General features: G+C 49.5%; 5 protein-coding genes across 5 annotated transcripts; 2 read left to right on the top strand and 3 right to left on the bottom strand.

Annotated features, from left to right (window-relative positions):
• Window positions 1–1992: 1992 nt before the first annotated feature.
• Window positions 1993–5574, bottom strand: H6S33_011420 (uncharacterized protein; the record flags this gene model as incomplete). The annotated part of the gene is made up of 1 exon (XM_044842779.1): window positions 1993–5574. One exon carries the CDS (start codon window positions 5572–5574, stop codon window positions 1993–1995), a length of 3582 nt encoding a protein of 1193 aa, XP_044696188.1.
• A 3775-nt stretch (window positions 5575–9349) lies between these two features.
• On the top strand, window positions 9350–10081 carry H6S33_011419 (uncharacterized protein; the record flags this gene model as incomplete). Its single annotated transcript, XM_044842778.1, has 1 exon — window positions 9350–10081. One exon carries the CDS (start codon window positions 9350–9352, stop codon window positions 10079–10081), a length of 732 nt encoding a protein of 243 aa, XP_044696187.1.
• A 987-nt stretch (window positions 10082–11068) lies between these two features.
• H6S33_011418 (uncharacterized protein) lies at window positions 11069–14626 on the bottom strand (the record flags this gene model as incomplete). The annotated part of the gene is made up of 1 exon (XM_044842777.1): window positions 11069–14626. One exon carries the CDS (start codon window positions 14624–14626, stop codon window positions 11069–11071), a length of 3558 nt encoding a protein of 1185 aa, XP_044696186.1.
• Window positions 14627–14703: 77 nt separating this feature from the next.
• Window positions 14704–16734, bottom strand: H6S33_011417 (uncharacterized protein; the record flags this gene model as incomplete). The annotated part of the gene is made up of 1 exon (XM_044842776.1): window positions 14704–16734. One exon carries the CDS (start codon window positions 16732–16734, stop codon window positions 14704–14706), a length of 2031 nt encoding a protein of 676 aa, XP_044696185.1.
• A 6317-nt stretch (window positions 16735–23051) lies between these two features.
• H6S33_011416 (uncharacterized protein) lies at window positions 23052–25082 on the top strand (the record flags this gene model as incomplete). Its single annotated transcript, XM_044842775.1, has 1 exon — window positions 23052–25082. The coding sequence occupies one exon, from the start codon at window positions 23052–23054 to the stop codon at window positions 25080–25082; it is 2031 nt and encodes a 676-aa protein (XP_044696184.1).
• Window positions 25083–25125: the final 43 nt, after the last annotated feature.

The following is a 25125-nucleotide window of genomic DNA, read 5'->3' as shown; positions in this document are numbered from 1 at the left end:
AATATGAAAAGAAAAAGGCAGGAAGGGAGAGCGTCCCAACCGGAGAAAAAACAGAAAATTTTGGAGGAACCTATTCACGGTCCTTGTTACGGGCATGCCAAGCATTTACGGGAGTGAGAGAAAGGCTAGTAGATACCCCAATACCCTCTGTACGCTAATATCAACTCTTGACCACACTCGCGGAGTGTGGTGCGACCAAATTACGACCAAAAAACCCAGAGTCATAAAAAACACGTTTTCGACCCCAATAATAACCCCCGGAGCGTCAAACCGCCGGAGGGGAGTGTTTTGGTACCGGTGGATATATGAGGGACAGCTGGAATCAATCGGATCGAAGATCGGACCGCTCGGAGCGAATCGGCGCAAGCTGCCAGCCGACCGAGTACCTATCGGCGGTACCTGTGGGCATGAGAGGACTCTGCTATGTGGGAAAGCGATGTGGGAAGAGGCCTGAGTAGGTAGCCTTGCCGTCCGAGACCTCCGAATAGCCGACGCTGACGATTATCCACCAGACGGCCGATGGAGAAGAAACATCGACAGGGAAACGTGCATTAGAGTGGATAAATAGGTTGAGGGGTTCAGCGGATTTAGGAGTTTGGGTTACGGACTTAGGAGTTAAATGTTTTTGGTTGTTTTTCAGGGTCTCGGGCATGCCCCGAGTGTATTCTGTATTATTAGTAGACTGGGTCCTCGAGACATAAGCGAGGGATATAAATACTGTGTCATTCACTGACTAGCCAAACCATCATCGGCGAAATCAGAGTCTTAACAATATAAATCGTTGATACGCGAGTTACAACTTTATTTGACGATACTTTTGGAATTACTTTACTCTATCGTGACTTCGAACTCTACCTGAACTATTACGTCGAAGACGGTCGAATTCTATACGCTAACTCTAGTGAATCTTTGTTGATAACGTAGCTCGCGGGGCCCGTACCGGATCAAGGAGAATCATACTCGACGTTGACTGAAGAGACCTTGGAGACTTCTACCTTTGTAGCTGTTAGCCGAACTCTGAGCTCTGCGTAGTGTACTCTTGTGGTCTGGTACGCATCCCTCACAGTATATTGTTACTCACAAGTTCACTTGGAGTGTAACGGGGGTCCTTTCTAAGAGAAATAGATTTGTATAGAATAGAGACGGCCGTGCAAGATAGACAATCAGGTTGCAGATTATTCAAAGATACTATCGCTAGAACTCAATAATCTTTAAGGGCTCTGCTACCGATAAGAACTTGGTTTTCTTTCTGATGAAGACTGGAGAGAACAGGACTGAAGGGCGAGAATGAACCTGAGTACTTATACTCCGAAGGCCTCTATTCTCTGCTCCTAACTCCTTACTAAGTTCCGGTGGGCCTTTTCCTCAGTACCGGAAACAATACCACCGCTACCCCGCTTTTCTCTAAGCGTCAGCAGGTGTTTCCGATACCCGAGGCAACCACCCTTAGTCAAAGCCTTTGTAACACCTGCAGCCTTGGTTGCCACACAACCGAGGACCTGCATGAATGAGCTGCCGCTCAGGTGTAAGCTTAATCATTGCTGTAGAGCTTGCGCTTATTGTAGACTTTCCTAGCAGAGTCCCTGCCTTTCGGCGGACTTACAATGCTTAGAGGATACAGAGGATCACCGGTCAATCAGAGCTTCACTCTGGCCGGTCTTCTAGTCACTGGCGAGGCATAGACTCGTCAGTCATTGCTCCCATGAATAGATCCGCTTCCTAGCGCCCGGAATGTAGTTACTCTAACAGCTGGTAGCTAACCACACTGCCGGTACTTGCATATCACCGTGCAACTGGCTTCTAACAATAACTCTCAGCATGTAACCGGGCCCTGTGTGTACTCATACACCAGACAGTTGAAATGGCTCCGTTACACCACTCCCCTCTTCCAGGATCTTGGTCTCCGAGATCTATAACTATTCTATTACCATCCATTCTATATGACAAGAAACTCCGTGATATGCAAGGAAATGAAAACCCAAAGGAAATAGTCTACACCCCAACAATCCGCTTGTCCTTGGGTTTCTTAGGATACCTCATATGGAAATCCCGAAGGGCTTCTTCAGCACTCTTCTTGAGATGCTCCCAAGGTTCCCATGTAGCATCCTCGTTCCCATAACCTTCCCACAGCACTAGATATTCCACTCGTCTTCTCTTCTTATTGACCCGGCTATCAGCTACCTCTCGGACAACCCAGTTCTGTTCTCCCTCAACCTCTTCGGGTTCCGGTGGGGGAACTCTTCTCTCAGGATCTACCGGTGCTCTGTAGGGTTCTAGGAGAGAGACATGAAAGACCGGGTGGATTCCCATCTGGGGGGGAAGAGAGAGCTTGTAGGCACGAGTACCAATAGCTTCTAAGACCTTAAAGGGTCCCATCTTCTTCTGATCCAGTTTTCCCAAAGGCCGCTTTGTTTGCACATTGCGCCGGTCCAACATAACTTCATCTCCGGGCTTGATTTCAGGTGGTGCCAGGGTATGTGCATCATACCACCGGGCCATCCTTAATCTAGCTTTACCCAAGCTGGCGTTCATAGCCTGCCAGATAGATTCCCATTGAGATATCATGACCTCGCTTGCTGGATTGTTCCATTCTACTCCTTCCTTTGGGGCCGGCCAGTTGGTCCTGGGTTCATATCCATAGTTGGCATAAAAAGCCGATACTTTGGTAGACTCAGAGACCGCCGAGTTATAAGCATACTCTGCCACAGGCAAGAGTTCTGCCCAGTCATCCTGTTGATATGAACAATAACTCCGCAAGTAATGTTCCAGGGTCTGATTAACTCTTTCTGTTTGGCCGTCCGTTTGGGGGTGGAAAGATGTGGACATCTTCAGCTTCACATTGAGGAGACTCATGAGAGATTGCCAAAAGTGAGAGATGAACCTGCTATCTCTGTCCGAGACTATGTCATCAGGTAAACCATGGAGTCTCCAAACTTCCTTCAAGAACAACTTAGCCAAATCTTCCGTTTTATTGAGGGTAGGAAGAGGGATGTAATGTGCCATCTTCGAAAAACGGTCCACTATTACCCAGATCTTTGTAAACCCACTAGATTCCGGTAATCCCACAATGAAGTCCATAGAGATGGAAGTCCACGGCCGATAGGGTATCTCCAACGGTTGGAGCATACCAAACTTCTTATGTCTGGAGGTTTTATTCCTCTGGCAGCTGTCACAGCTCCGGACATATTCCTCAACATCCTTATCCATGTTGGGCCAAAAGAAGTTGTTTTTCACCCGCTCAAGTGTCTTAAATTGGCCAAAGTGACCCGCCACCTTAGAGTCATGGGTATCGGACAGTATTTCCATCTGAAGCTTCTTGTCTTTGGGTATATACCATCTATTCTTGTAGAAGATGAGACCGTTCTTGACCGACAAGTTCTGGTCCAAATTTGGTTTCCTTTCAACCAGGGAGCGGTGCAATTCCTGCCAGAAACTATCCTCTTTAGCAGCCGTGTATAGGCGCTCTAAGAATGTATTCTGCAATTGATTCACCCTGACAGCCGCTAGCTTTGCAGGATCCAAAACCAATTGACCTGGCCTAAAAAAGATCTGTGGCTCCGGCTGCAGAGTTTCACCTCCCTCTCCAAGGCGGTGATCCCAGTGCCTAGATAGCACATCAGTCTTGCCATTCTTTTCTCCCGGTCTGTAGACAACTTTGAAATTGTAGCCTGCTAGGTCCTCGGACCATCTAGCTTGCCGCCTAGTGAGAACCTTGGTAGAATTAAAATACTCCAAGTTCTTGTGGTCTGTGAAAACCGTGATCTCTTGCTCACAAGATTTGAGCATGTGTTCCCATTCCCGGAAAGAGGCTACAATAGCTCCCATTTCCTTATCATGAATGTCATAGTTGATCTCAGCGGGGGAGAACTTCTTAGAATAGAATGCCACCGGATGTAGCTTCCCATCATCCCCATACTGAGAGAGCACCGCTCCCTTGGCAAAATCACTGGCATCTGTCTCGACCACCGTTTTCCTACTAGGGTCAAAATGAAGGAGGATTGGAGCGCTTGTGAACAGCCTTTTGAGTTCTTCAAAGGCCTGCTCATGTGCTGCTGTCCAATACCATTTCTTGTTTTTTTGCAGGAGGTCAGTTAATGGCTTGCAAACTTTACTGAAGCCTTCAATAAAGCGGCGATAGAAGTTTGCAAATCCGAGGAATGCCTGTACTGCCTTGATATTCTCAGGGACCGGCCATTCCTTAACTGCCTCCACCTTGTCTTCTGACATAGATACTCCTTTCTCCGAGATGTGATAGCCTAGGTATTCTACTTCTCGGACATGGAAGGACGTCTTACTGATCGAGGCACAGAGCTTAGCTTCCCTAAGCTTCTGTAATACCTTCTTGACCAATAGCTCATGCTCTTTCTCAGTCTCCGAGTAGATGAGGATGTCATCAATATAGACAACTACTCCTTCATCCAGTAGTTCCTTTAGCACATCATTGATCATTGCCTGGAAAGCGGAGGGAGCATTGCATAGACCAAATGGCATCACATTATACTGATACAGTCCATAGCGGGTTCTGAAAGCGGTTTTCCACTCATCACCTTCTGCTATCCTGATCAAATTGAAGCCGTTCTTTAGGTCTATATTTGTGAAGATCTTGGCCTTGAACAACCTGTCTCTGAGCTCACTCATGATAGGCAGTGGGTACTTGTCCTTGACAGTGACCTTGTTCAATCCTCTATAGTCCACACAAATCCGCAATGTCCCATCCTTCTTAGGAATGAACAGTATGGGCGCCGCAGCAGGGCTGTTAGATCTAGAGATCTTTCCTGAAGACAATTCTTTGTCCAGGTACTCTCGGAGGGCCTTCAACTCGGGAGCGGAACATGGATATAGCGGGCCAAATGGGGGAGCGGTGCCAGGCAAGAGTTTGATCTTCAAATCATTAGGGGAATGCGGCGGCATTTCCTCAATCTTCTCTTGACTGAACACATCAGCCCAATCCCGGTACAGGTGGTGTATCTTCTCAGCAATATCACCTCCGTCCTCATCATGCCATACTGAACCAACCAATTGATAGACTGTCTCTTCTTCCTCCAACATTTGGTATGGAGAGATCAGTTCGATCTTGGTGGCCGCTGGGAGACAATTCTGCTTGCAGTAGTCACTCCTCCAGCTCATGGTATTGAGTTCCCAGTTAATGTCCGGGTTATGCTTCCTAGCCCAACTAATTGGCAGGTAACCGGTCATTCCTTCCTCCAAAGTAGCCACTTCCCATCGGAGTGTCTCTTTATGATCTCCCATAGTCATGCGGACTGGGTGAGTGTAATACTCACCTCCTCCCATCATGATATCTCCTTGAGCATCAAACATTGTCAGAGGTTGATCCCGCCGCACTAAGGGAATTCCATGCTTTCTGACAAAACTCTGGTTGAGGATTGCTCCTGTACAACCGGTGTCAAACAGGAAAGACCCTTGGGCGCCTTCATCCTCTCCTTTGACTGTCCATGACAGTCCTGCCTTCAGTATAGGTCTTTTTCCATGTACTGGTAAGGAGGGAAGCCTTTGCTCCAACCTTCTTTGCTTAACAGCGGGTTCCGAACTTGTTTCTCTTTGTCTTTTCAACATAGCTAATAGCTTCGGGCACTACTAAGATCAGAGATCCTTTGGTTCTGTTCCCAAGCGGTAATATAGCAGATGTATTGTGTAGTGGTCTTTTTTGGCAGCGGTTTGGAAGTGTCTTGGTAGCAAATGTAACTTTGGTAGAGCACTGACAGGCCAGCTGTTTCGGGTCTTAAACCCATCCTCAGAGTGCTTGGAGCAATCAAATAGGCAGAAACACAATCATAATTTATTCAAGAGAAACATAGAAACCGAAAAACCCATATAAAAGAAAACTAGTAAACATAGACTCAAACAGACACTTTTCTACCAGAGAATTTCATTGTCCGAGTCTTGCTCAGGCTGCAAAATAAAATCTTCTGTAACCTCCGGGAGTACAACAAGTGGATCTTCTGCTACAACAGCAGCCACTTTAGCCTTCTTCTGAGAGTTGGACTTGCCATTCCCTCTTTTCCGCTTTTGTACTCTCACTGCGGCCACTCGGACAACAGTAGGTTCCTTGGACCAACAATCGGTCCATTTGTGTCTGGACTTGCCGCACTATTGCACAAGTCAGTCTATGCACTCTACCAATAGGGTGTAACGGCAGCTACGTATTTCGGCTATGTGATGAACTGGGATGAGGGAAGGAGGTATCGTGCAGTGGAATTAGGATTTGTAATGGGGATTTCTGTTATGTTCTTTGGGTTTCTGTTACGCGAAGGTATTAGTCATCGTTGAATTATGGATGGATATATAAGGAGGCGTTGTTTCGTGCTTTTGTCTGTTTTCCTTCTTCTCTTTCTTCCTTACGCAACCTCTGTATTTTATTCTACGAATACTATTCTTTGTTCGCACTACGTCATAGGGCTCCAACCGGTTTATCATACCAGGTAGAGCCACCCATAGTCCATAGTCAAAGTATACCTTTACGTCTACGTCCACGTCTACGTCACTACCTAGGTTGTATTCCTTGGCACCACAGTCTATCGCCTATAGTCCCCGTGATATAGGGAGTACCGGAAGGTCATACCTTCAAGCATACTTCTGCTTTCCTTCTTTCTTCTAGAATATCCCCCGGGATACCCTTCAGTTCCACCGCTTTGTCTTTAGGCCCAGGAGTCTTCTGAGGTCCGGAGGAGCTCGCGGCTTCTCTTTTCCTCTTAGGCTGCTGGTCCTTCTGAGCAGGAGGATCCTTCTTGGTCCGAGGGGGCGCTTTCTCAGCTGCCATCCCTTGGTACCTCTCATGTGTGTGTCCTAACTCTCTTAGGGCAGCTATCCGCTCCATCAAAGACTTTGGCTTGGGATTAAAAAGAGCCCAACTCATGCCTAGGTCCGCAAGGAGGGAATTGTTAATCTTATCATCCACCAACTGACCCTCATAGCCAGTCTTCCACATCAGCTGAATAATAGTATTCAGGAAGAGATCAATTCCTCCTCGGGCTGTGTGGGTAAGGGTATTCCATTGGGTTACAGCATCATCTCGAGAGATGGCTTCACCGAAGGCTGCTCTAAAAGCATCCACAAAGGAGTCCCAGCGCTTCCATCTCTGATCCAACTGCACCGGCATTCCAGCAAGACGGTTGGCGGAGGCTTGATCAATTGAATTGTGGTATGCCTCATACCATCGGATCGCTGCCTCGCCTTCCATCAAGTTGCCTGCATATCGGATCTTAACCTCCTCAGAGGTAAAGGACAGGCTCTCAATGGAGAACACATTCTCACATTGCCGGATAAAGGTTTCCACTTGCTCCGCCTTGCCCTGAAACTTAGAGGGTGGTGGTGCCTTTGGTTCTCGAGCTCTGGTGGAAGTAGAAGGGTGGGAGGTGGTCGGAGGTTGATACTGCTGGGACATCATTGCCAACAGATTCTTCTGTTGCTTCTCCAACTTCTTCTTAAGGTATCTCCGCCAATCTCTTCTGTTACCACCTTCTGGTTCCGAGTCTGAGCTGTCAGAATTATCCGAATCTCCTGGAGCGGGAGCGCGGGCTGCTGGAGGTGGAGGGTTCTGATTTCCGCCACTTCCTCCCTGTGCCTGAGCTGGAGGGGGAGCGGCGGCCGCAGCAGGAGGGGCCACAGGTGCTACTGGTGCCGGGTTGCTGGCCAGTGGTGAGGTTGCTGCTGGTTGAGCAGCCCCAGACATGGTAAACCTTCCTGGGTTCCTAGCTAGCGGACTAGGAGGTCCTCGGCCTGCACCTGAGAAAAACTCTCCTTCATAGTCAAAGGATCGGTCGGCTCCTCCAAGGAGTGGATGTGTTCCACCGAAGCGGCTAGGTGGTAAGGGTGAAGCCCCCACCGCTGGCTGCACAATAGGGATAACTCTCCTAGTGGATCGGACCGGAAATGCTGCAAAGGGGCTGGTCTTCCGCTGCATTGTCCTGGTAGCTGCTCTGGAAGAGGACCTGGAGACTGAAAGTGGTGCCGGAGTTGCTGGTCTACCCACCACCAACCTTCCTTCATCAAGAGCTCTCTGTATCTCGGCAACAAAGTCTGGTGGAGTGGCCGGATTTGTCCACTCAATCTCCATGGCATCAACATCGGCAGTCAGTTCATCTCTTTCTGCATACTTCCGGAGCTCTTCCTGAACAGAGTTGACTTCCGACCTCATGTACTCTAGAGCTTCTGCCATCAGAGCATTCTGTGCTGCCTGGCGCTCTTGTACAATGAGCAGTGCCTGACTGCCTCGATTCAACTGACTCTGCAGACTGTGCTGGAGGTAGGTCTGAAGCTCTGTGAAGAACTGTTGTAAGGAAACCTCATCGGTATCCTGCCAGGCAGGCTCACAGCCGGGAATATAGGCCTGTAGAGCGGTCCTGGGTTTCTTAACAAGCTGTGTCTGCCCGGTGGCATCAAGTTGGAGGGGCACCGGCTGCCATTCAATCTGAAGGGGTGCATCTGGAGCCGAGAGGGCGGACATTTTGTATAGAGGAAGAATAATCTGAAGGTGACTTGAGCCTTAAAGATTATCTGTAACGGGGGTCCTTTCTAAGAGAAATAGATTTGTATAGAATAGAGACGGCCGTGCAAGATAGACAATCAGGTTGCAGATTATTCAAAGATACTATCGCTAGAACTCAATAATCTTTAAGGGCTCTGCTACCGATAAGAACTTGGTTTTCTTTCTGATGAAGACTGGAGAGAACAGGACTGAAGGGCGAGAATGAACCTGAGTACTTATACTCCGAAGGCCTCTATTCTCTGCTCCTAACTCCTTACTAAGTTCCGGTGGGCCTTCCCTCAGTACCGGAAACAATACCACCGCTACCCCGCTTTTCTCTAAGCGTCAGCAGGTGTTTCCGATACCCGAGGCAACCACCCTTAGTCAAAGCCTTTGTAACACCTGCAGCCTTGGTTGCCACACAACCGAGGACCTGCATGAATGAGCTGCCGCTCAGGTGTAAGCTTAATCATTGCTGTAGAGCTTGCGCTTATTGTAGACTTTCCTAGCAGAGTCCCTGCCTTTCGGCGGACTTACAATGCTTAGAGGATACAGAGGATCACCGGTCAATCAGAGCTTCACTCTGGCCGGTCTTCTAGTCACTGGCGAGGCATAGACTCGTCAGTCATTGCTCCCATGAATAGATCCGCTTCCTAGCGCCCGGAATGTAGTTACTCTAACAGCTGGTAGCTAACCACACTGCCGGTACTTGCATATCACCGTGCAACGGGCTTCTAACAATAACTCTCAGCATGTAACCGGGCCCTGTGTGTACTCATACACCAGACAGTTGAAATGGCTCCGTTACATGGAGTAACGAAGTCACCTCAAAGAAAAGAACTATTATCGTTATCCCCTATCACAATGACTACCCGAAGGGATAATTACTTCATAGATACCTCGGCCGTGACTGAGGAGGCCGGAGGAGAAGATTCTATGGTGATATCAAGGGCTGCTAGCCCAGACCCCCTACTCACGGGAGGACCCTCTACAACAACTAGGCAATCGAGTAAACGCTCTGCTCAAGCCCAGTTCGTGAGGAATATGCAGGAGTTTTTGGATACCCATGAGGCACAAATGAGGTATCTTGGTGCAGCTGGACAGGCCGTTTGGCAGCAGCTACAAAACCTCCAGGAGCAAGTCCAAGGGAGTGGACAAATCCTGGATAAGAAAGTACGGCAAGAAGCCATTGCCCAAAAACAACATCTCGAGTCGCTCTTTGAGCTCGTTACCCATGTCCAACAAATGCAAGAAACCGCACGAGCCGCCGACCACGAGGTTCTGGACCGTAACCATCGGATTACCCAGAACCAACTGTTGGAAGCGGAGCGACAGCTGAGGATGGTACGAGAAGAGCGGGAGCAGGAGAAAGGGGAACAACGGGCTATGTTTGCGCAATTCAAGCAGTCCGATGAGATAAGAAACCAACGGATAGCCGAGATGGAGGAACTACTGCGACAACACCTGTCAGTAGCTGTGAGGGATGCGTACCAGACCACAAGAGTACACTACGCAGAGCTCAGAGTTCGGCTAACAGCTACAAAGGTAGAAGTCTCCAAGGTCTCTTCAGTCAACGTCGGGTATGATTCTCCTTGATCCGATACGGGCCCCGCGAGCTACGTTATCAACAAAGATTCACTAGAGTTAGCGTAGGATGTTCGACCGTCTTCGACGTAATAGTTCAGGTAGAGTTCGAAGTCACGATAGAGTAAAGTAATTCCAAAAGTATAGTCAAATAAAGTTGTAACTCGCGTATCAACGATTTATATTGTTAAGACTCTGATTTCGCCGATGATGGTTTGGCTAGTCAGTGAATGACACAGTATTTATATCCCTCGCTTATGTCTCGAGGACCCAGTCTACTAATAATACAGAATACACTCGGGGCATGCCCGAGACCCTGAAAAACAACCAAGAACATTTAACTCCTAAGTCCGTAACCCAAACTCCTAAACCCGCTGAAACCCCTCAACCTATTTATCCACTCTAATGCACGTTTCCCTGTCGATGTTTCTTCTCCATCGGCCATCTGGTGGATAATCGTCAGCGTCGGCTATTCGGAGGTCTCGGACGGCAAGGCTACCTACTCAGGCCTCTTCCCACATCGCTTTCCCACATAGCAGAGTCCTCTCATGCCCACAGGTACCGCCGATAGGTACTCGGTCGGCTGGCAGCTTGCGCCGATTCGCTCCGAGCGGTCCGATCTTCGATCCGATTGATTCCAGCTGTCCCTCATATATCCACCGGTACCAAAACACTCCCCTCCGGCGGTTTAACGCTCCGGGGGTTATTATTGGGGTCGAAAACGTGTTTTTTATGACTCTGGGTTTTTTGGTCGTAATTTGGTCGCACCACACTCCGCGAGTGTGGTCCAGAGTTGATATTAGCGTACAGAGGGTATTGGGGTATCTACTAGCCTTTCTCTTACTCCCGTAAATGCTTGGCATGCCCGTAACAGCTTACCCCCCTTCCAGGGTGTCACGTCTCGGGACATCTTCTGACAGACTATGGTTCCAGTAAACCTGCTCCACATATCACCCGCGGTGTCTGTGGAGGGGAAGGACTTAGCCCCGTAGGGTACCTCTATAGTCTCAGGCGTTGGTCCTTCACGGCCTTGGGGTTCCTTCGATGGAAGTCGCGGACAAGGTCAAGTACTTCCTCATCCATAGCGTCCATGACTTGATACGTACAGTCACTCATCGAATAGCCCCGCCATTTCACCAGGTATTCCACTAATCCTCTTCTGCTTTTCCGGCTCCCCACGATACTTTCCACTTCGTACAGCACCTCTCCTTCCTTATCGACCTCTTCGGGAGTTGGGGGACGTTGTTCTCGGCCTGGGATACTGCTTTGTCGATACCGTTCCAAGAGTTCAATATGGAACACATTATGGATTTTGACTTGTGGCGGCAGTTCCAGTTCGCAGGCTCGTTTCCCGGCTAGTCGGATAATTTTGAACGGGCCGAGTTTCTTGTGATCGAGTTTCTTGGTGGAGCGACGTGTCTTGATATTGGTCGCATTGAGCATAACCATGTCTCCCACCTTGAAGTTAGGCGGTTCGTCCCTTTTTCGATCATAGTATTTCCCCATCTTCTCCCTGGTATCTGTTAAGCGAGCGAGAGCAGAATCATGAACTCCCCGGATGAAGTGAGCGTACAGGTCACTGGTTGGGTTGACCACTTCGGCTTCCGTCGGCCAGTTGGTTCTTGGGTTGTAACCGTAATTGGTATAGAACGGAGATTGACCCGTGGCGGTGGTAACCGAGTTGTTGTAAGCATACTCCGCCAAAGGGAGTAGCTCTGCCCAATCATCTTGCTCATAGTTGCAGAACGCTCGTAAGTAATGTTCGAGGGTTTGGTTGACCCGCTCTGTTTGCCCGTCGGTCTGAGGGTGGAAAGCCGTACTCATTCTTATCCTCACGTCCAATAATTCCATAAGGGATGCCCAAAAACTCGAAGTAAACTTGGCGTCCCTGTCGGAAACTATATCAAGAGGCAGCCCATGGAGTCGCCAGATTTGACCGAGGAATATCTTCGCTAAATCCTGAGCGGTCGTTTCTGCTACTAGGGGGATGAAGTGCGACATCTTCGAGAACCTATCGACTACTACCCAGATTTGGTTATATCCCTTTGATTCCGGTAACTGCACGACGAAGTCCATTGATATCGATTGCCAGACAGAATGTGGCGTGGACAGTGGTAGAAGCGCGCCGTATTTCTTATGGCGGCTGGGTTTGTTGCGCTGGCACTCGTCACATGACCGAACGTAGTCATCAATCCACTCGTTCATTTTTGGCCAATAGAAGTTACGCGTGATGAGTTCCAGTGTCTTGTCTTGTCCAAAGTGTCCTGCCACTTTCGAGTCGTGTTCTGCCTGTGCGATTCGGATCTTGATACGGTCGTCTGCCGGGATGTAGAGTCGGTTCTTATAGAAGAGTAGCCCGTCTTTCTCAGCGATATCCTTTAATTCCCCCAGCTTCTCCCCTTGCTCAACTCTCTCTTTCAATCCTACCCATGTCGGGTCTCCCGATGCCGCCTGCCTGACATGATCCAGAAAATTCTTAGACCAGTCAATCACCCCCTTGGAGGCAAGCGACACCGCTGATACCACAAACTCTTCCTCCGCCAACTGTCCGGGCTTAAAGAACCTGTCTATCGGCTGTTTCCCAAGCGTGCCTCCCCCTTCAGGACGGTACTCCGGCCGTCGCGATAGTGCATCTGCCTTCCCATTTTTGGTTCCCGGGCGGTAAATAATCTTGAAATCAAATTCCGCCAAAGACTCAGCCCACCTTGCCTGTCGTCGGTTAAGAACCTTGGTTGTTGAGAAATATTCCAAGTTCTTATGATCTGTGTAGACGAGAACCGTTCGGCTAGGTCCTTCGAGGTAGTGACGCCATTGCTTGAAGGCCGACACAATTCCTAGCATCTCCTTATCCCAGACGTCGTAGTTGAGTTCCGCTGGGTTAAGCTTTCGAGAATAAAAGGCAACAGGGTGAGTCTTTCCGTCAATAACCTGGGATAGAATTGCGGCGATAGCAAAATCGCTTGCGTCCGTTTCCACGATAGTCTGGCGATCTGGAGAGAAGTGTACCAAGATCGGCGCAGACGTAAATAGGGTTTTGAGTTTTTCGAAGGCTGCTTGGGCCATCATAGACCAGACAAAGTTCTTAGCATCACCCCTGAGACAATCGGTAATGGGTTTACAGACCCCGGAGAAATTGTGGATAAACCTTCTGTAGAAGTTGGCAAAGCCCATGAAGATCTGTACTTCCTTAACGCTACGCGGGGCTTGCCAATTCGTAACAGACATAACCTTATCCAGTGCCATGGTGACGCCTGCTGGGGCAAGGATGTATCCGAGGAACTCGATTTCGGTGAGCTCGAAGAACGATTTCTTCGGGTTGGCGACCAGGTTGTATTCTTGTAGCCTGCTAAGTACTTTGCCGACCAGCTCCCTGTGTTCCTCTCGAGACTTGCTATATATTAGGATATCATCAAGGTATACTACTACCCCTTGATCCAAAAATTCCCTCAGCGCATCATTCATCATGTTCTGGAAGGTCGCCGGCGCATTTGCCAGCCCAAAAGGCATGACGAGGTACTCAAAATGTCCGTACCGCGTACGGAATGCTGTCTTCCACTCGTCGCCGTCTTTGATCCTGATGAGGTTGTAACCTTCCTTTAGGTCAATCTTCGAGAAGATAACCGCGCCTGCCACTCGATCTCGTAGTTCGTCCATAAGTGGTAACGGATACCTGTTCTTAATGGACACGCGGTTAAGTCCACGGTAGTCAACGCAAAGTCGTAGGCTACCGTCCTTCTTCTTCACAAATAGGATTGGGGCTCCTGCCGGGGATTTGCTCGGCCTAATCTTTCCCAATCGCAACATTTTGTCCAGGTACTCCCGAAGCACCTTCAGCTCGACTTCGGATAGGGAGTAGACGGGTCCCCATGGTGGCTGTTTACCTGGTTCAAGATCTATCGCATGGTCGTAAGATCGATGCGGTGGTAATTTGTCTGCTTCCGACGGTAGGAAGACTTTAAGGAACCCATGGAGCCAAGAGGGAAGGGTTTCGCGGAGGTTAACCGATTCGTCTTCCAAAAGACAAATGCTACCGATGAATTGGGCCTCCGGATCGTCCAATACTCCCTCGTCCATTTCTATTTGAGGTTCCTTGTCAGTGAAGCATCGACTTTTGCAATTCTCGCCATCGTAGGAAACTTCCCCATTTGACCCTATAACCGGCTTATGTTCTTTCAACCACCAGTTCGGTAATATGGCATCGATGCCAACCGGGAGAGGGGCGATCTCGAATGACAACTGTGTTTGATGCCCCCTTGACATTATAATTAATGGTTGTGTAAAGGCGTGTCCCGTGCCCTTCATAACTTCTCCCGTAAATCCAAATACCCGGGCCGGGACGTCTCGTTTCACCTTCGGGACCTCAAAACTATCAACAAAAACAGCAGACAAAACAGGACCAGTTGCACCAGTATCCAACAACACCTTACAAGGTAAACATTTTTCCGCAAAACAAAGGAACTGATTAACGATAGGTCGAGGACCATGAATAGGTTCCTCCAAAATTTTCTGTTTTTTCTCCGGTTGGGACGCTCTCCCTTCCTGCCTTTTTCTTTTCATATTTTTTTTGTTGTTTTCCGTCAGTGATAACATAGCAATCTGGGGATACTCCTGACCTGACTCATCAGAGTCCCCTTTTAAAAATCCTCATCGAAATCCATCTCAGATTCCGATCCGCGTTCTCGCACAAACGCTTGCCCACTGGTGTACTCTGCAGCAGCCGTCGCAGCCGGCTTCTTAGCACGGTGCCTCATTCGCTTTCTCTGAGGTTGGGGTTCCGGTGGTTCCATATCGTGGTCGCCATCGTCATCGCGGGTACGCTTTCGGGAGAAAGAGGAGATAGATGCACTGCTGTTAGCATCTGAACGACACCATTTCCAAAGATGACCCTTTCGGCCACATCGCACACAGGCTCCATCGGTCTTTCGCTGTTCTCGGACCGGCTGTGGAACTCCTTCGGTGGCTTCATCGTAGTCGTGGTATATTGGCTTATTCCCCGACTTGTTCTTGCTGGTGCTCTTCTTATCTTGCCCTTTTTCCTTCTCTTCGGTTTGAGCTCTTCCCTTGATCTTAAACCCCTTCTCCTTCTGCCGCGAGTTCCCACCATTATTCGACTCCCTTCCTCTCGACTCCGCTTTCCCCAACATCTTCATCTGCTCTTGATAAGCCTCATGAGCCTTACCGGCTCGTTCCAACTGTTGGATATACTCGGAGTCGTCCTCGGTTGGATCGAAGCGTGAGTGGCGCTCTCGGATTTCATTTGGTAGCCCTTGGAGCAGGGCGGCACGATAGGATGCTCCTTTCATCTGAGCGTGCTGGTTCATGATCTCCATTCTCGTCAGGTAGTCTCCGATGTTAGCAGAGTACTTAAACTGCTGCATCTTCATCGCGTTCTCCATAGCCTCTTGAGTGCTTAAGAAACGTTTCCTAATCTCCTGACGGAACCGGGTCCAAGTAGCGTAGTCCGCGGCTGCCGGTCCTAGCATCTTGGTCTCGATGTATTCCATGAACCATTCCTTTGCCAACCCACACGTATACGTTCCGGCGAACAGTACCTTGTTCCTGTCCGTTCGGAACTTCTTAGGTTTCTGCTCGAAGTAGATCTCGCACTCCATGAGCCAATGCCGCAGGTTATGCTTCCTGGCATTATCGAACTCAAAGGGTATTTTGGCGAGCGAATCTACCATATCGTCGTCTTCAGGCGGCGCCGAATTCCGGTTCCCGCCTCGGTTTCTTCTCCAATTCTTCCGACCGTACGACCATTCACTGTTATCGTCGTCATCGTCGTCGGAAGGTTCTGGGTCTCCCCCAACGTTTCCTCTTGGTGGGTTTTGTGGAGGTTGATTTCCACCATTCCCACCAACTGGAGCAGCTCCCACCGGTCCTCTGCCACCATTGCCCCGCACTGGGCCGGCATCCTCCGGTTGCCTGCCTCCATTTCCTCCTACTGGGCCAGCGTTTCCTCCTACTGGGCCAGCATTTTCGGGTTTCTTGCCATTGCCAACAGGAACCGTTCGGGGTGCATTAGGGTCTAAGGGAGCACTTGCCACGGAAGGTGCTACTGACAGATGTTGTCGCAGTAGTTCCTCCATCTCGGCTATCCGTTGGTTTCTTTCCGCATCGGACCGCTTGAATTCCGCAAACCAAGCTCGTTGCTCCCCTTTTTCCTGCTCCCGCTCTTCTCTCACCATCCTCAGTTGTCGCTCCGCCTCCTGTAGCTGGTTCTGGGTTTGCAGATGACTTTGCTCCAGAACCTTGTGGTCGGCGGCTCGTGCAGCTTCGTGTACTTGTTGGACACTAGAGACGAGCTCAAAGAGCGATTCCAGATGTTGTTTTTGGGCAATGGCTTCTTGCCGTACCTTCTTGTCCAGGATTTGCCCACTCCCTTGGACTTGTTCCTGGAGATTTTGTAGCTGCTGCCAAACGGCCTGTCCAGCTGCACCAAGATACCTCATTTGTGCCTCATGGGTATCCAAAAATTCCTGCATATTCCTCACAAACTGGGCTTGAGCAGAGCGTTTACTCGTTGACCTAGTTTGTGTAGAGGGTCCTCCCGTAAGTAGAGGGTCTGGGCTAGCAGCCCTTGATATCACCATAGAATCTTCTCCTCCGGCCTCCTCAGTTACGGCCGAGGTATCTATGAAGTAATTATCCCTTCGGGTAGTCATTGTGATAGGGGATAACGATGATAATTTTTTTTTAAGGTGACTTCGTTACTCCAAGTGAACTTGTGAGTAACAATATACTGTGAGGGATGCGTACCAGACCACAAGAGTACACTACGCAGAGCTCAGAGTTCGGCTAACAGCTACAAAGGTAGAAGTCTCCAAGGTCTCTTCAGTCAACGTCGGGTATGATTCTCCTTGATCCGATACGGGCCCCGCGAGCTACGTTATCAACAAAGATTCACTAGAGTTAGCGTAGGATGTTCGACCGTCTTCGACGTAATAGTTCAGGTAGAGTTCGAAGTCACGATAGAGTAAAGTAATTCCAAAAGTATAGTCAAATAAAGTTGTAACTCGCGTATCAACGATTTATATTGTTAAGACTCTGATTTCGCCGATGATGGTTTGGCTAGTCAGTGAATGACACAGTATTTATATCCCTCGCTTATGTCTCGAGGACCCAGTCTACTAATAATACAGAATACACTCGGGGCATGCCCGAGACCCTGAAAAACAACCAAGAACATTTAACTCCTAAGTCCGTAACCCAAACTCCTAAACCCGCTGAAACCCCTCAACCTATTTATCCACTCTAATGCACGTTTCCCTGTCGATGTTTCTTCTCCATCGGCCATCTGGTGGATAATCGTCAGCGTCGGCTATTCGGAGGTCCCGGACGGCAAGGCTACCTACTCAGGCCTCTTCCCACATCGCTTTCCCACATAGCAGAGTCCTCTCATGCCCACAGGTACCGCCGATAGGTACTCGGTCGGCTGGCAGCTTGCGCCGATTCGCTCCGAGCGGTCCGATCTTCGATCCGATTGATTCCAGCTGTCCCTCATATATCCACCGGTACCAAAACACTCCCCTCCGGCGGTTTGACGCTCCGGGGGTTATTATTGGGGTCGAAAACGTGTTTTTTATGACTCTGGGTTTTTTGGTCGTAATTTGGTCGCACCACACTCCGCGAGTGTGGTCAAGAGTTGATATTAGCATACAGAGGGTATTGGGGTATCTACTAGCCTTTCTCTCACTCCCGTAAATGCTTGGCATGCCCGTAACACCAGCACGCTCAAATGAAAGGAGCATCCTATCGTGCCGCCTTGCTCCAAGGGCTACCAAATGAAATCCGGGAGCGCCACTCACGCTTCGATCCAACCGATGATGACTCCGAGTACATCCAACAGCTGGAACGAGCCGGCAAGGCTCATGAGGCTTATCAAGAGCAGATGAAGATGTTGGGGAAAGCGGAGTCGAGAAGAAGGGAGACGAATAATGGTGGAAACTCGCGGCAAAAGGAGAAGGGGTTTAAGATCAAGGGGAGGGCTCAGACTGAGGAGAAAGAAAAAGGGCAAGATAAGAAGAGCACTAGCAAGAACAAGTCGGGGAATAAGCCAATATACCACGACTACGACGAAGCCACCAAAGGAGTTCCACAGCCGGTCCGAGAACAGTGAAAGACCGATGGAGCCTGTGTGCGATGTGGCCGAAAAGGTCATCTTTGGAAGTGGTGTCGTTCAGATGCTAACAGCAGTGCATCTATCTCCTCTTTCTCCCGAAAGCGTACCCGCGATGACGATGGCGACCACGATATGGAACCACCGGAACCCCAACCTCAGAGAAAGCGAATGAGGCACCGTGCTAAGAAGCCGGCTGCAACGGCTGCTGCGGAGTATACCAGTGGGCAAGCGTTTGTGCGAGAACGCGGATCGGAATCTGAGATGGATTTCGACGAGGATTTTTGAAAGGGGACTCTGATGAGTCAGGTCAGGAGTATCCCCAGATTGCTATGTTATCACTGACGGAAAACAATAAAAAAAATATGAAAAGAAAAAGGCAGGAAGGGAGAGCGTCCCAACCGGAGAAAAAACAGAAAATTTTGGAGGAACCTATTCATGGTCCTCGGCCTATCGTTAATCAGTTCCTTTGTTTTGCAAAAAAATGTTTACCTTGTAAGGTGTTGTTGCATACTGGTGCAACTGGTCCTGTTTTGTCTGCTGTTTTTGTTGATAGTTTTGAGGTCCCGAAGGTGAAACGAGACGTCCCGGCCCGGGTATTTGGATTTACGGGAGAAGTTATGAAGGGCACGGGACACGCCTTTACACAACCATTAATTATAATGTCAAGGGGGCATCAAACACAGTTGTCATTCGAGATTGCCCCTCTCCCACTTGGCATCGATGCAATATTACCGAACTGGTGGTTGAAAGAACACAAGCCGGTTATAGGGGCAAATGGGGAAGTTTCCTACGATGGCGAAAACTGCAAGAGTCGATGCTTCACTGACAAGGAACCTCAAATAGAAATGGATGAGGGTGTACTGGACGATCCGGAGGCCCAATTCATCGGTAGTATTTGCCTTTTGGAAGATGAATCGGTCAACCTCCGCGAAACTCTTCCCTCTTGGCTCCATGGGTTCCTTAAGGTCTTCCTACCATCGGAAGCAGATAAACTACCACCGCATCGATCCTACGACCATGCGATAGATCTCGAACCAGAGAAGCAGCCACCATGGGGACCCGTCTACTCCCTATCCGAAGTCGAATTGAAGGTGCTTCGGGAGTACCTGGATAAAATGTTGCGATTGGGAAAAATTAGGCCGAGCAAATCCCCGGCAGGAGCCCCAATCCTATTTGTGAAGAAGAAGGACGGTAGTCTACGACTTTGCGTTGACTACCGTGGACTTAACCGCGTGTCCATCAAGAACAGGTATCCGTTACCACTTATGGATGAACTACGAGATCGAGTGGCAGGCGCGGTTATCGTCTCGAAGATTGACCTGAAGGAAGGTTACAACCTCATCAGGATCAAAGACGGCGACGAGTGGAAGACAGCATTCCGTACGCGGTACGGGCATTTTGAGTACCTCGTCATGCCTTTTGGGCTGGCAAATGCGCCGGCGACCTTCCAGAATATGATGAATGATGCGCTGAGGGAATTCTTGGATCAAGGTGTAGTAGTATACCTTGATGATATCCTAATATATAGCAAGTCTCGAGAGGAACACAGAGAGTTGGTCGGCAAAGTCCTTAGTAGGCTACAAGAATACAATCTAGTCGCCAACCCGAAGAAATCGTTCTTCGAGCTCATCGAAATCGAGTTCCTTGGATACATCCTTGCCCCAGCAGGCGTCACCATGGCACTGGATAAGGTCATGTCTGTTACGAATTGGCAAGCCCCGCGCAGCGTTAAGGAAGTACAGATCTTCATGGGCTTTGCCAACTTCTACAGAAGGTTTATCCACAATTTCTCCGGGGTCTGTAAACCCATTACCGATTGTCTCAGGGGTGATGCTAAGAACTTTGTCTGGTCTATGATGGCCCAAGCAGCCTTCGAAAAACTCAAAACCCTATTTACGTCTGCGCCGATCTTGGTACACTTCTCTCCAGATCGCCAGACTATCGTGGAAACGGACGCAAGCGATTTTGCTATCGCCGCAATTCTATCCCAGGTTATTGACGGAAAGACTCACCCTGTTGCCTTTTATTCTCGAAAGCTTAACCCAGCGGAACTCAACTACGACGTCTGGGATAAGGAGATGCTAGGAATTGTGTCGGCCTTCAAGCAATGGCGTCACTACCTCGAAGGACCTAGCCGAACGGTTCTCGTCTACACAGATCATAAGAACTTGGAATATTTCTCAACAACCAAGGTTCTTAACCGACGACAGGCAAGGTGGGCTGAGTCTTTGGCGGAATTTGACTTTAAAATTATTTACCGCCCGGGAACCAAAAATGGGAAGGCAGATGCACTATCGCGACGGCCGGAGTACCGTCCTGAAGGGGGACGCACGCTTGGGAAACAGCCGATAGACAGGTTCTTTAAGCCCGGACAGTTGGCGGAGGAAGAGTTTGTGGTATCAGCGGTGTCGCTTGCCTCCAAGGGGGTGATTGACTGGTCTAAGAATTTTCTGGATCATGTCAGGCAGGCGGCATCGGGAGACCCGATATGGGTAGGATTGAAAGAGAGAGTTGAGCAGGGAGAGAAGCTGGGGGAAATGAAGGATATCGTTGAGAAAGACGGGCTACTCTTCTATAAGAACCGACTCTACATTCCGGCAGACGACCGTATTAAGATCCGAATTGCACAGTCAGAACACGATTCGAAGGTGGCAGGACACTTTGGACAAGACAAGACGCTGGAACTCATCACGCGTAACTTCTATTGGCCAAAAATGAACGAGTGGATTGATGACTACGTTCGGTCATGTGACGAGTGCCAGCGCAACAAACCCAGCCGCCATAAGAAATACGGTGCGCTTCTACCACTGTCCACGCCACATTCTGTCTGGCAATCGATATCAATGGACTTTGTCGTGCAGTTACCGGAATCAAAGGGATACAATCAAATCTGGGTAGTAGTCGATAGGTTCTCGAAGATGTCGCACTTCATCCCCCTAGTAGCAGAAACGACCGCGCAGGATTTAGCAAAGATATTCCTCGGTCAAATCTGGCAACTCCATGGGCTGCCTCTCGATATAGTTTCCGACAGGGACGCCAAATTCACCTCAAGCTTTTGGGCATCTCTTATGGAATTATTGGACGTGAGGATAAGAATGAGTACGGCTTTCCACCCTCAGACCGATGGGCAAACAGAGCGGGTCAATCAAACCCTCGAGCACTACCTACGAGCGTTCTGCAATTATGAGCAAGATGATTGGGCAGAGCTACTCCCGTTGGCGGAGTATGCTTACAACAATTCGGTTACCACCGCCACGGGACAATCTCCGTTCTATACCAATTACGGTTACAACCCAAGAACCAATTGGCCAACGGAAGCCGAAGTGGTCAACCCAACCAGTGACCTGTACGCTCACTTCATCCGAGGAGTTCACGATTCTGCTCTCGCTCGCTTAACAGACACCAGGGAGAAAATGGGGAAATACTATGATCGGAAAAGGGACGAATCGCCTAACTTCAAGGTGGGAGATATGGTTATGCTCAATGCGACCAACATCAAGACTCGTCGCTCTACCAAGAAACTCGATCATAAGAAACTCGGCCCGTTCAAAATTGTCCGACTAGCCGGTAAACGCGCGTGCGAACTGGAACTGCCACCGCAAGTCAAAATTCATAACGTGTTCCATATCGAACTCTTGGAACGGTATCGACAGAGCAGTATCCCAGCCCGAGAACAACGTCCCCCAACTCCCGAAGAGGTCGATAAGGAAGGAGAGGTGCTGTACGAAGTAGAAAGTATCGTGGGAAGCCGGAGGAGCAGAAGAGGATTAGTGGAATTGTTACGGGCATGCCAAGCATTTACGGGAGTGAGAGAAAGGCTAGTAGATACCCCTATACCCTTTAATACTAATGGCAACACCACTATCAACTCCGGTTCGCACCTACGAGGTACGGTGCGATCAATATGCGACCAAATGCGGAGTTGCGGTTTTCCTAGTTAAAAAACACGTTTTCGACCCCAATAATAACCCCCGGAGCGTCAAACCGCCGGAGGGGAGTGTTTTGGTACCGGTGGATATATGAGGGACAGCTGGAATCAATCGGATCGAAGATCGGACCGCTCGGAGCGAATCGGCGCAAGCTGCCAGCCGGCCGAGTACCTATCGGCGGTACCTGTGGGCATGAGAGGACTCTGCTATGTGGGAAAGCGATGTGGGAAGAGGCCTGAGTAGGTAGCCTTGCCGTCCGAGACCTTCGAATAGCCGACGCTGACGATTATCCACCAGACGGCCGATGGAGAAAAAACATCGACAGGGAAATGTGCATTAGAATGGGTAAATAGGTTGAGGGGTTTCTGCAGGTTTAGGAGTTTGGGTTACGGACTTAGGAGTTAAATGTTCTTGGTTGTTTTTCAGGGTCTCGGGCATGCCCCGAGTGTATTCTGTATTATTAGTAGACTGGGTCCTCGAGACATAAGCGAGGGATATAAATACTGTGTCATTCACTGACTAGCCAAACCATCATCGGCGAAATCAGAGTCTTAACAATATAAATCGTTGATACGCGAGTTACAACTTTATTTGACTATACTTTTGGAAATACTTTATTCTATCGTGACTTCGAACTCTACCTGAACTACTACGTCGAAGACGGCCGAACATCAAACGTTAACTCTAGTGAATCTTTGTTGATAACGTAGCTCGCGGGGCCCGTATCGGATCAAGGAGATTCATACTCGGCGTTGACTGAAGAGACCTTGGAGACTTCTACCTTTGTAGCTGTTAGCCGAACTCTGAGCTCTGCGTAGTGTACTCTTGTGGTCTGGTACGCATCCCTCACAGTATATTGTTACTCACAAGTTCACTTGGAGTAACGAAGTCACCTCGAAAAGAAGAACTATCATCGTTATCCCCTATCACAATGACTACGCGAAGGGATAATTACTTCATAGATACCTCGGCCGTAACTGAGGAGGCCGGAGGAGAAGATTCTATGGTGATATCAAGGGCTGCTAGCCCAGACCCCCTATTGACGGGAGGACCCTCTACAACAACTAGGCAATCGAGTAAACGCTCTGCTCAAGCCCAGTTCGTGAGGAATATGCAGGAGTTTTTGGATACCCATGAGGCACAAATGAGGTATCTTGGTGCAGCTGGACAGGCCGTTTGGCAGCAGCTACAAAACCTCCAGGAACAAGTCCAAGGGAGTGGGCAAATCCTGGACAAGAAGGTGCGACAAGAAGCCATTGCCCAAAAACAACATCTGGAATCGCTCTTTGAACTCGTCGCCAGTGTCCAACAAGTACATGAAGCTGCACGAGCCGCCGACCACAAGGTTCTGGAGCAAAGTCATCTGCAAACCCAGAACCAGTTACAGGAGGCGGAGCGACAACTGAGGATGGTAAGAGAAGAGCGAGAGCAGGAAAAAGGGGAGCAACGAGCTTGGTTTGCGGAATTCAAGCGGTCCGATGCGGAAAGAAACCAACGGATAGCCGAGATGGAGGAACTACTGCGACAACATCTGTCAGTAGCACCTTCCGTGGCAAGTGCTCCCTTAGATCCTAATGCACCCCGAACGGCTCCTGTTGGCAATGGCAAGAAACCCGAAAATGCTGGCCCAGTAGGAGGAAACGCTGGTCCAGTAGGAGGGAATGGAGGCAGGCAACCGGAGGATGCCGGCCCAGTGCAGGGCAATAATGGCAGAGGACCGGTGGGAGCTGCTCCAGTTGGCGGGAATGGTGGGAATCAACCTCCACAAAACCCACCAAGAGGAAACGTTGGGGGAGACCCAGAACCTTCCGACGACGATGACGACGATAACAGTGAATGGTCGCACGGTCGGAAGAATTGGAGAAGGAACCGAGGCGGGAACCGGAATTCGGCGCCGCCTGAAGACGACGATATGGTAGATTCGCTTGCCAAAATACCCTTCGAGTTCGATAATGCCAGGAAGCATAACCTGCGGCATTGGCTCATGGAATGCGAGATCTACTTTGAGCAGAAGCCCAAGAAGTTCCGAACGGACAGGAACAAGGTACTGTTTGCTGGAACTTATACGTGTGGGTTGGCAAAGGAATGGTTCATGGAATACATCGAAACCAAGATGCTAGGACCGGCAGCCGCGGACTACGCCACTTGGACTCGGTTCCGTCAGGAGATTAGGAAACGCTTCTTAAGTACTCAGGAGGCTATGGAAAACGCGATGAAGATGCAGCAGTTTAAGTACTCTGCTAACATCGGAGACTACCTGACAAGAATGGAGATCATGAACCAGCATGCTCAGATGAAAGGAGCATCCTATCGCGCCGCCTTGCTCCAAGGACTACCAAATGAAATCCGGGAGCGCCACTCACGCTTCGATCCAACTGAGGACGACTCCGAGTACATCCAACAGTTGGAACGAGCCGGTAAGGCTCATGAGGCCTATCAAGAGCAGATGAAGATGTTGGGGAAAGCGGAGTCGAGAGGAAGGGAGACGAATAATGGTGGGAACTCGCGGCAAAAAGAAAAGGGGTTTAAGATTAAGGGGAGGGCTCAGACTGAGGAGAAAGAAAAAGGGCAAGATAAGAAGAGCACCAGCAAGAACAAGTCGGGGAATAAGCCAATATACCACGACTACGACGAAGCCACCAAAGGAGTTCCACAGCCGGTCCGAGAACAGCGAAAGACCGATGGAGCCTGTGTGCGATGTGGCCGAAAGGGTCATCTTTGGAAGTGGTGTCGTTCAGATGCTAATAGCAGTGCATCTATCTCCTCTTTCTCCCGAAAGCGTACCCGCGATGACGATGGCGACCACGATATGGAACCACCGGAACCCCAACCTCAGAGAAAGCGAATGAGGCACCGTGCTAAGAAGCCGGCTGCGACGGCTGCTGCGGAGTACACCAGTGGGCAAGCGTTTGTGCGAGAACGCGGATCGGAATCTGAGATGGATTTCGACGAGGATTTTTAAAAGGGGACTCTGATGAGTCAGGTCAGGAGTATCCCCAGATTGC

This window comes from Morchella sextelata (assembly GCF_020137385.1).
Source record: "Morchella sextelata strain SCLS chromosome Unknown scls_6, whole genome shotgun sequence".
Classification (NCBI taxonomy): domain Eukaryota; kingdom Fungi; phylum Ascomycota; class Pezizomycetes; order Pezizales; family Morchellaceae; genus Morchella; species Morchella sextelata.
The sequence above is the reverse complement of the archived record's forward strand: the minus strand, read 5'-3'. Positions and strand labels throughout refer to the sequence as shown.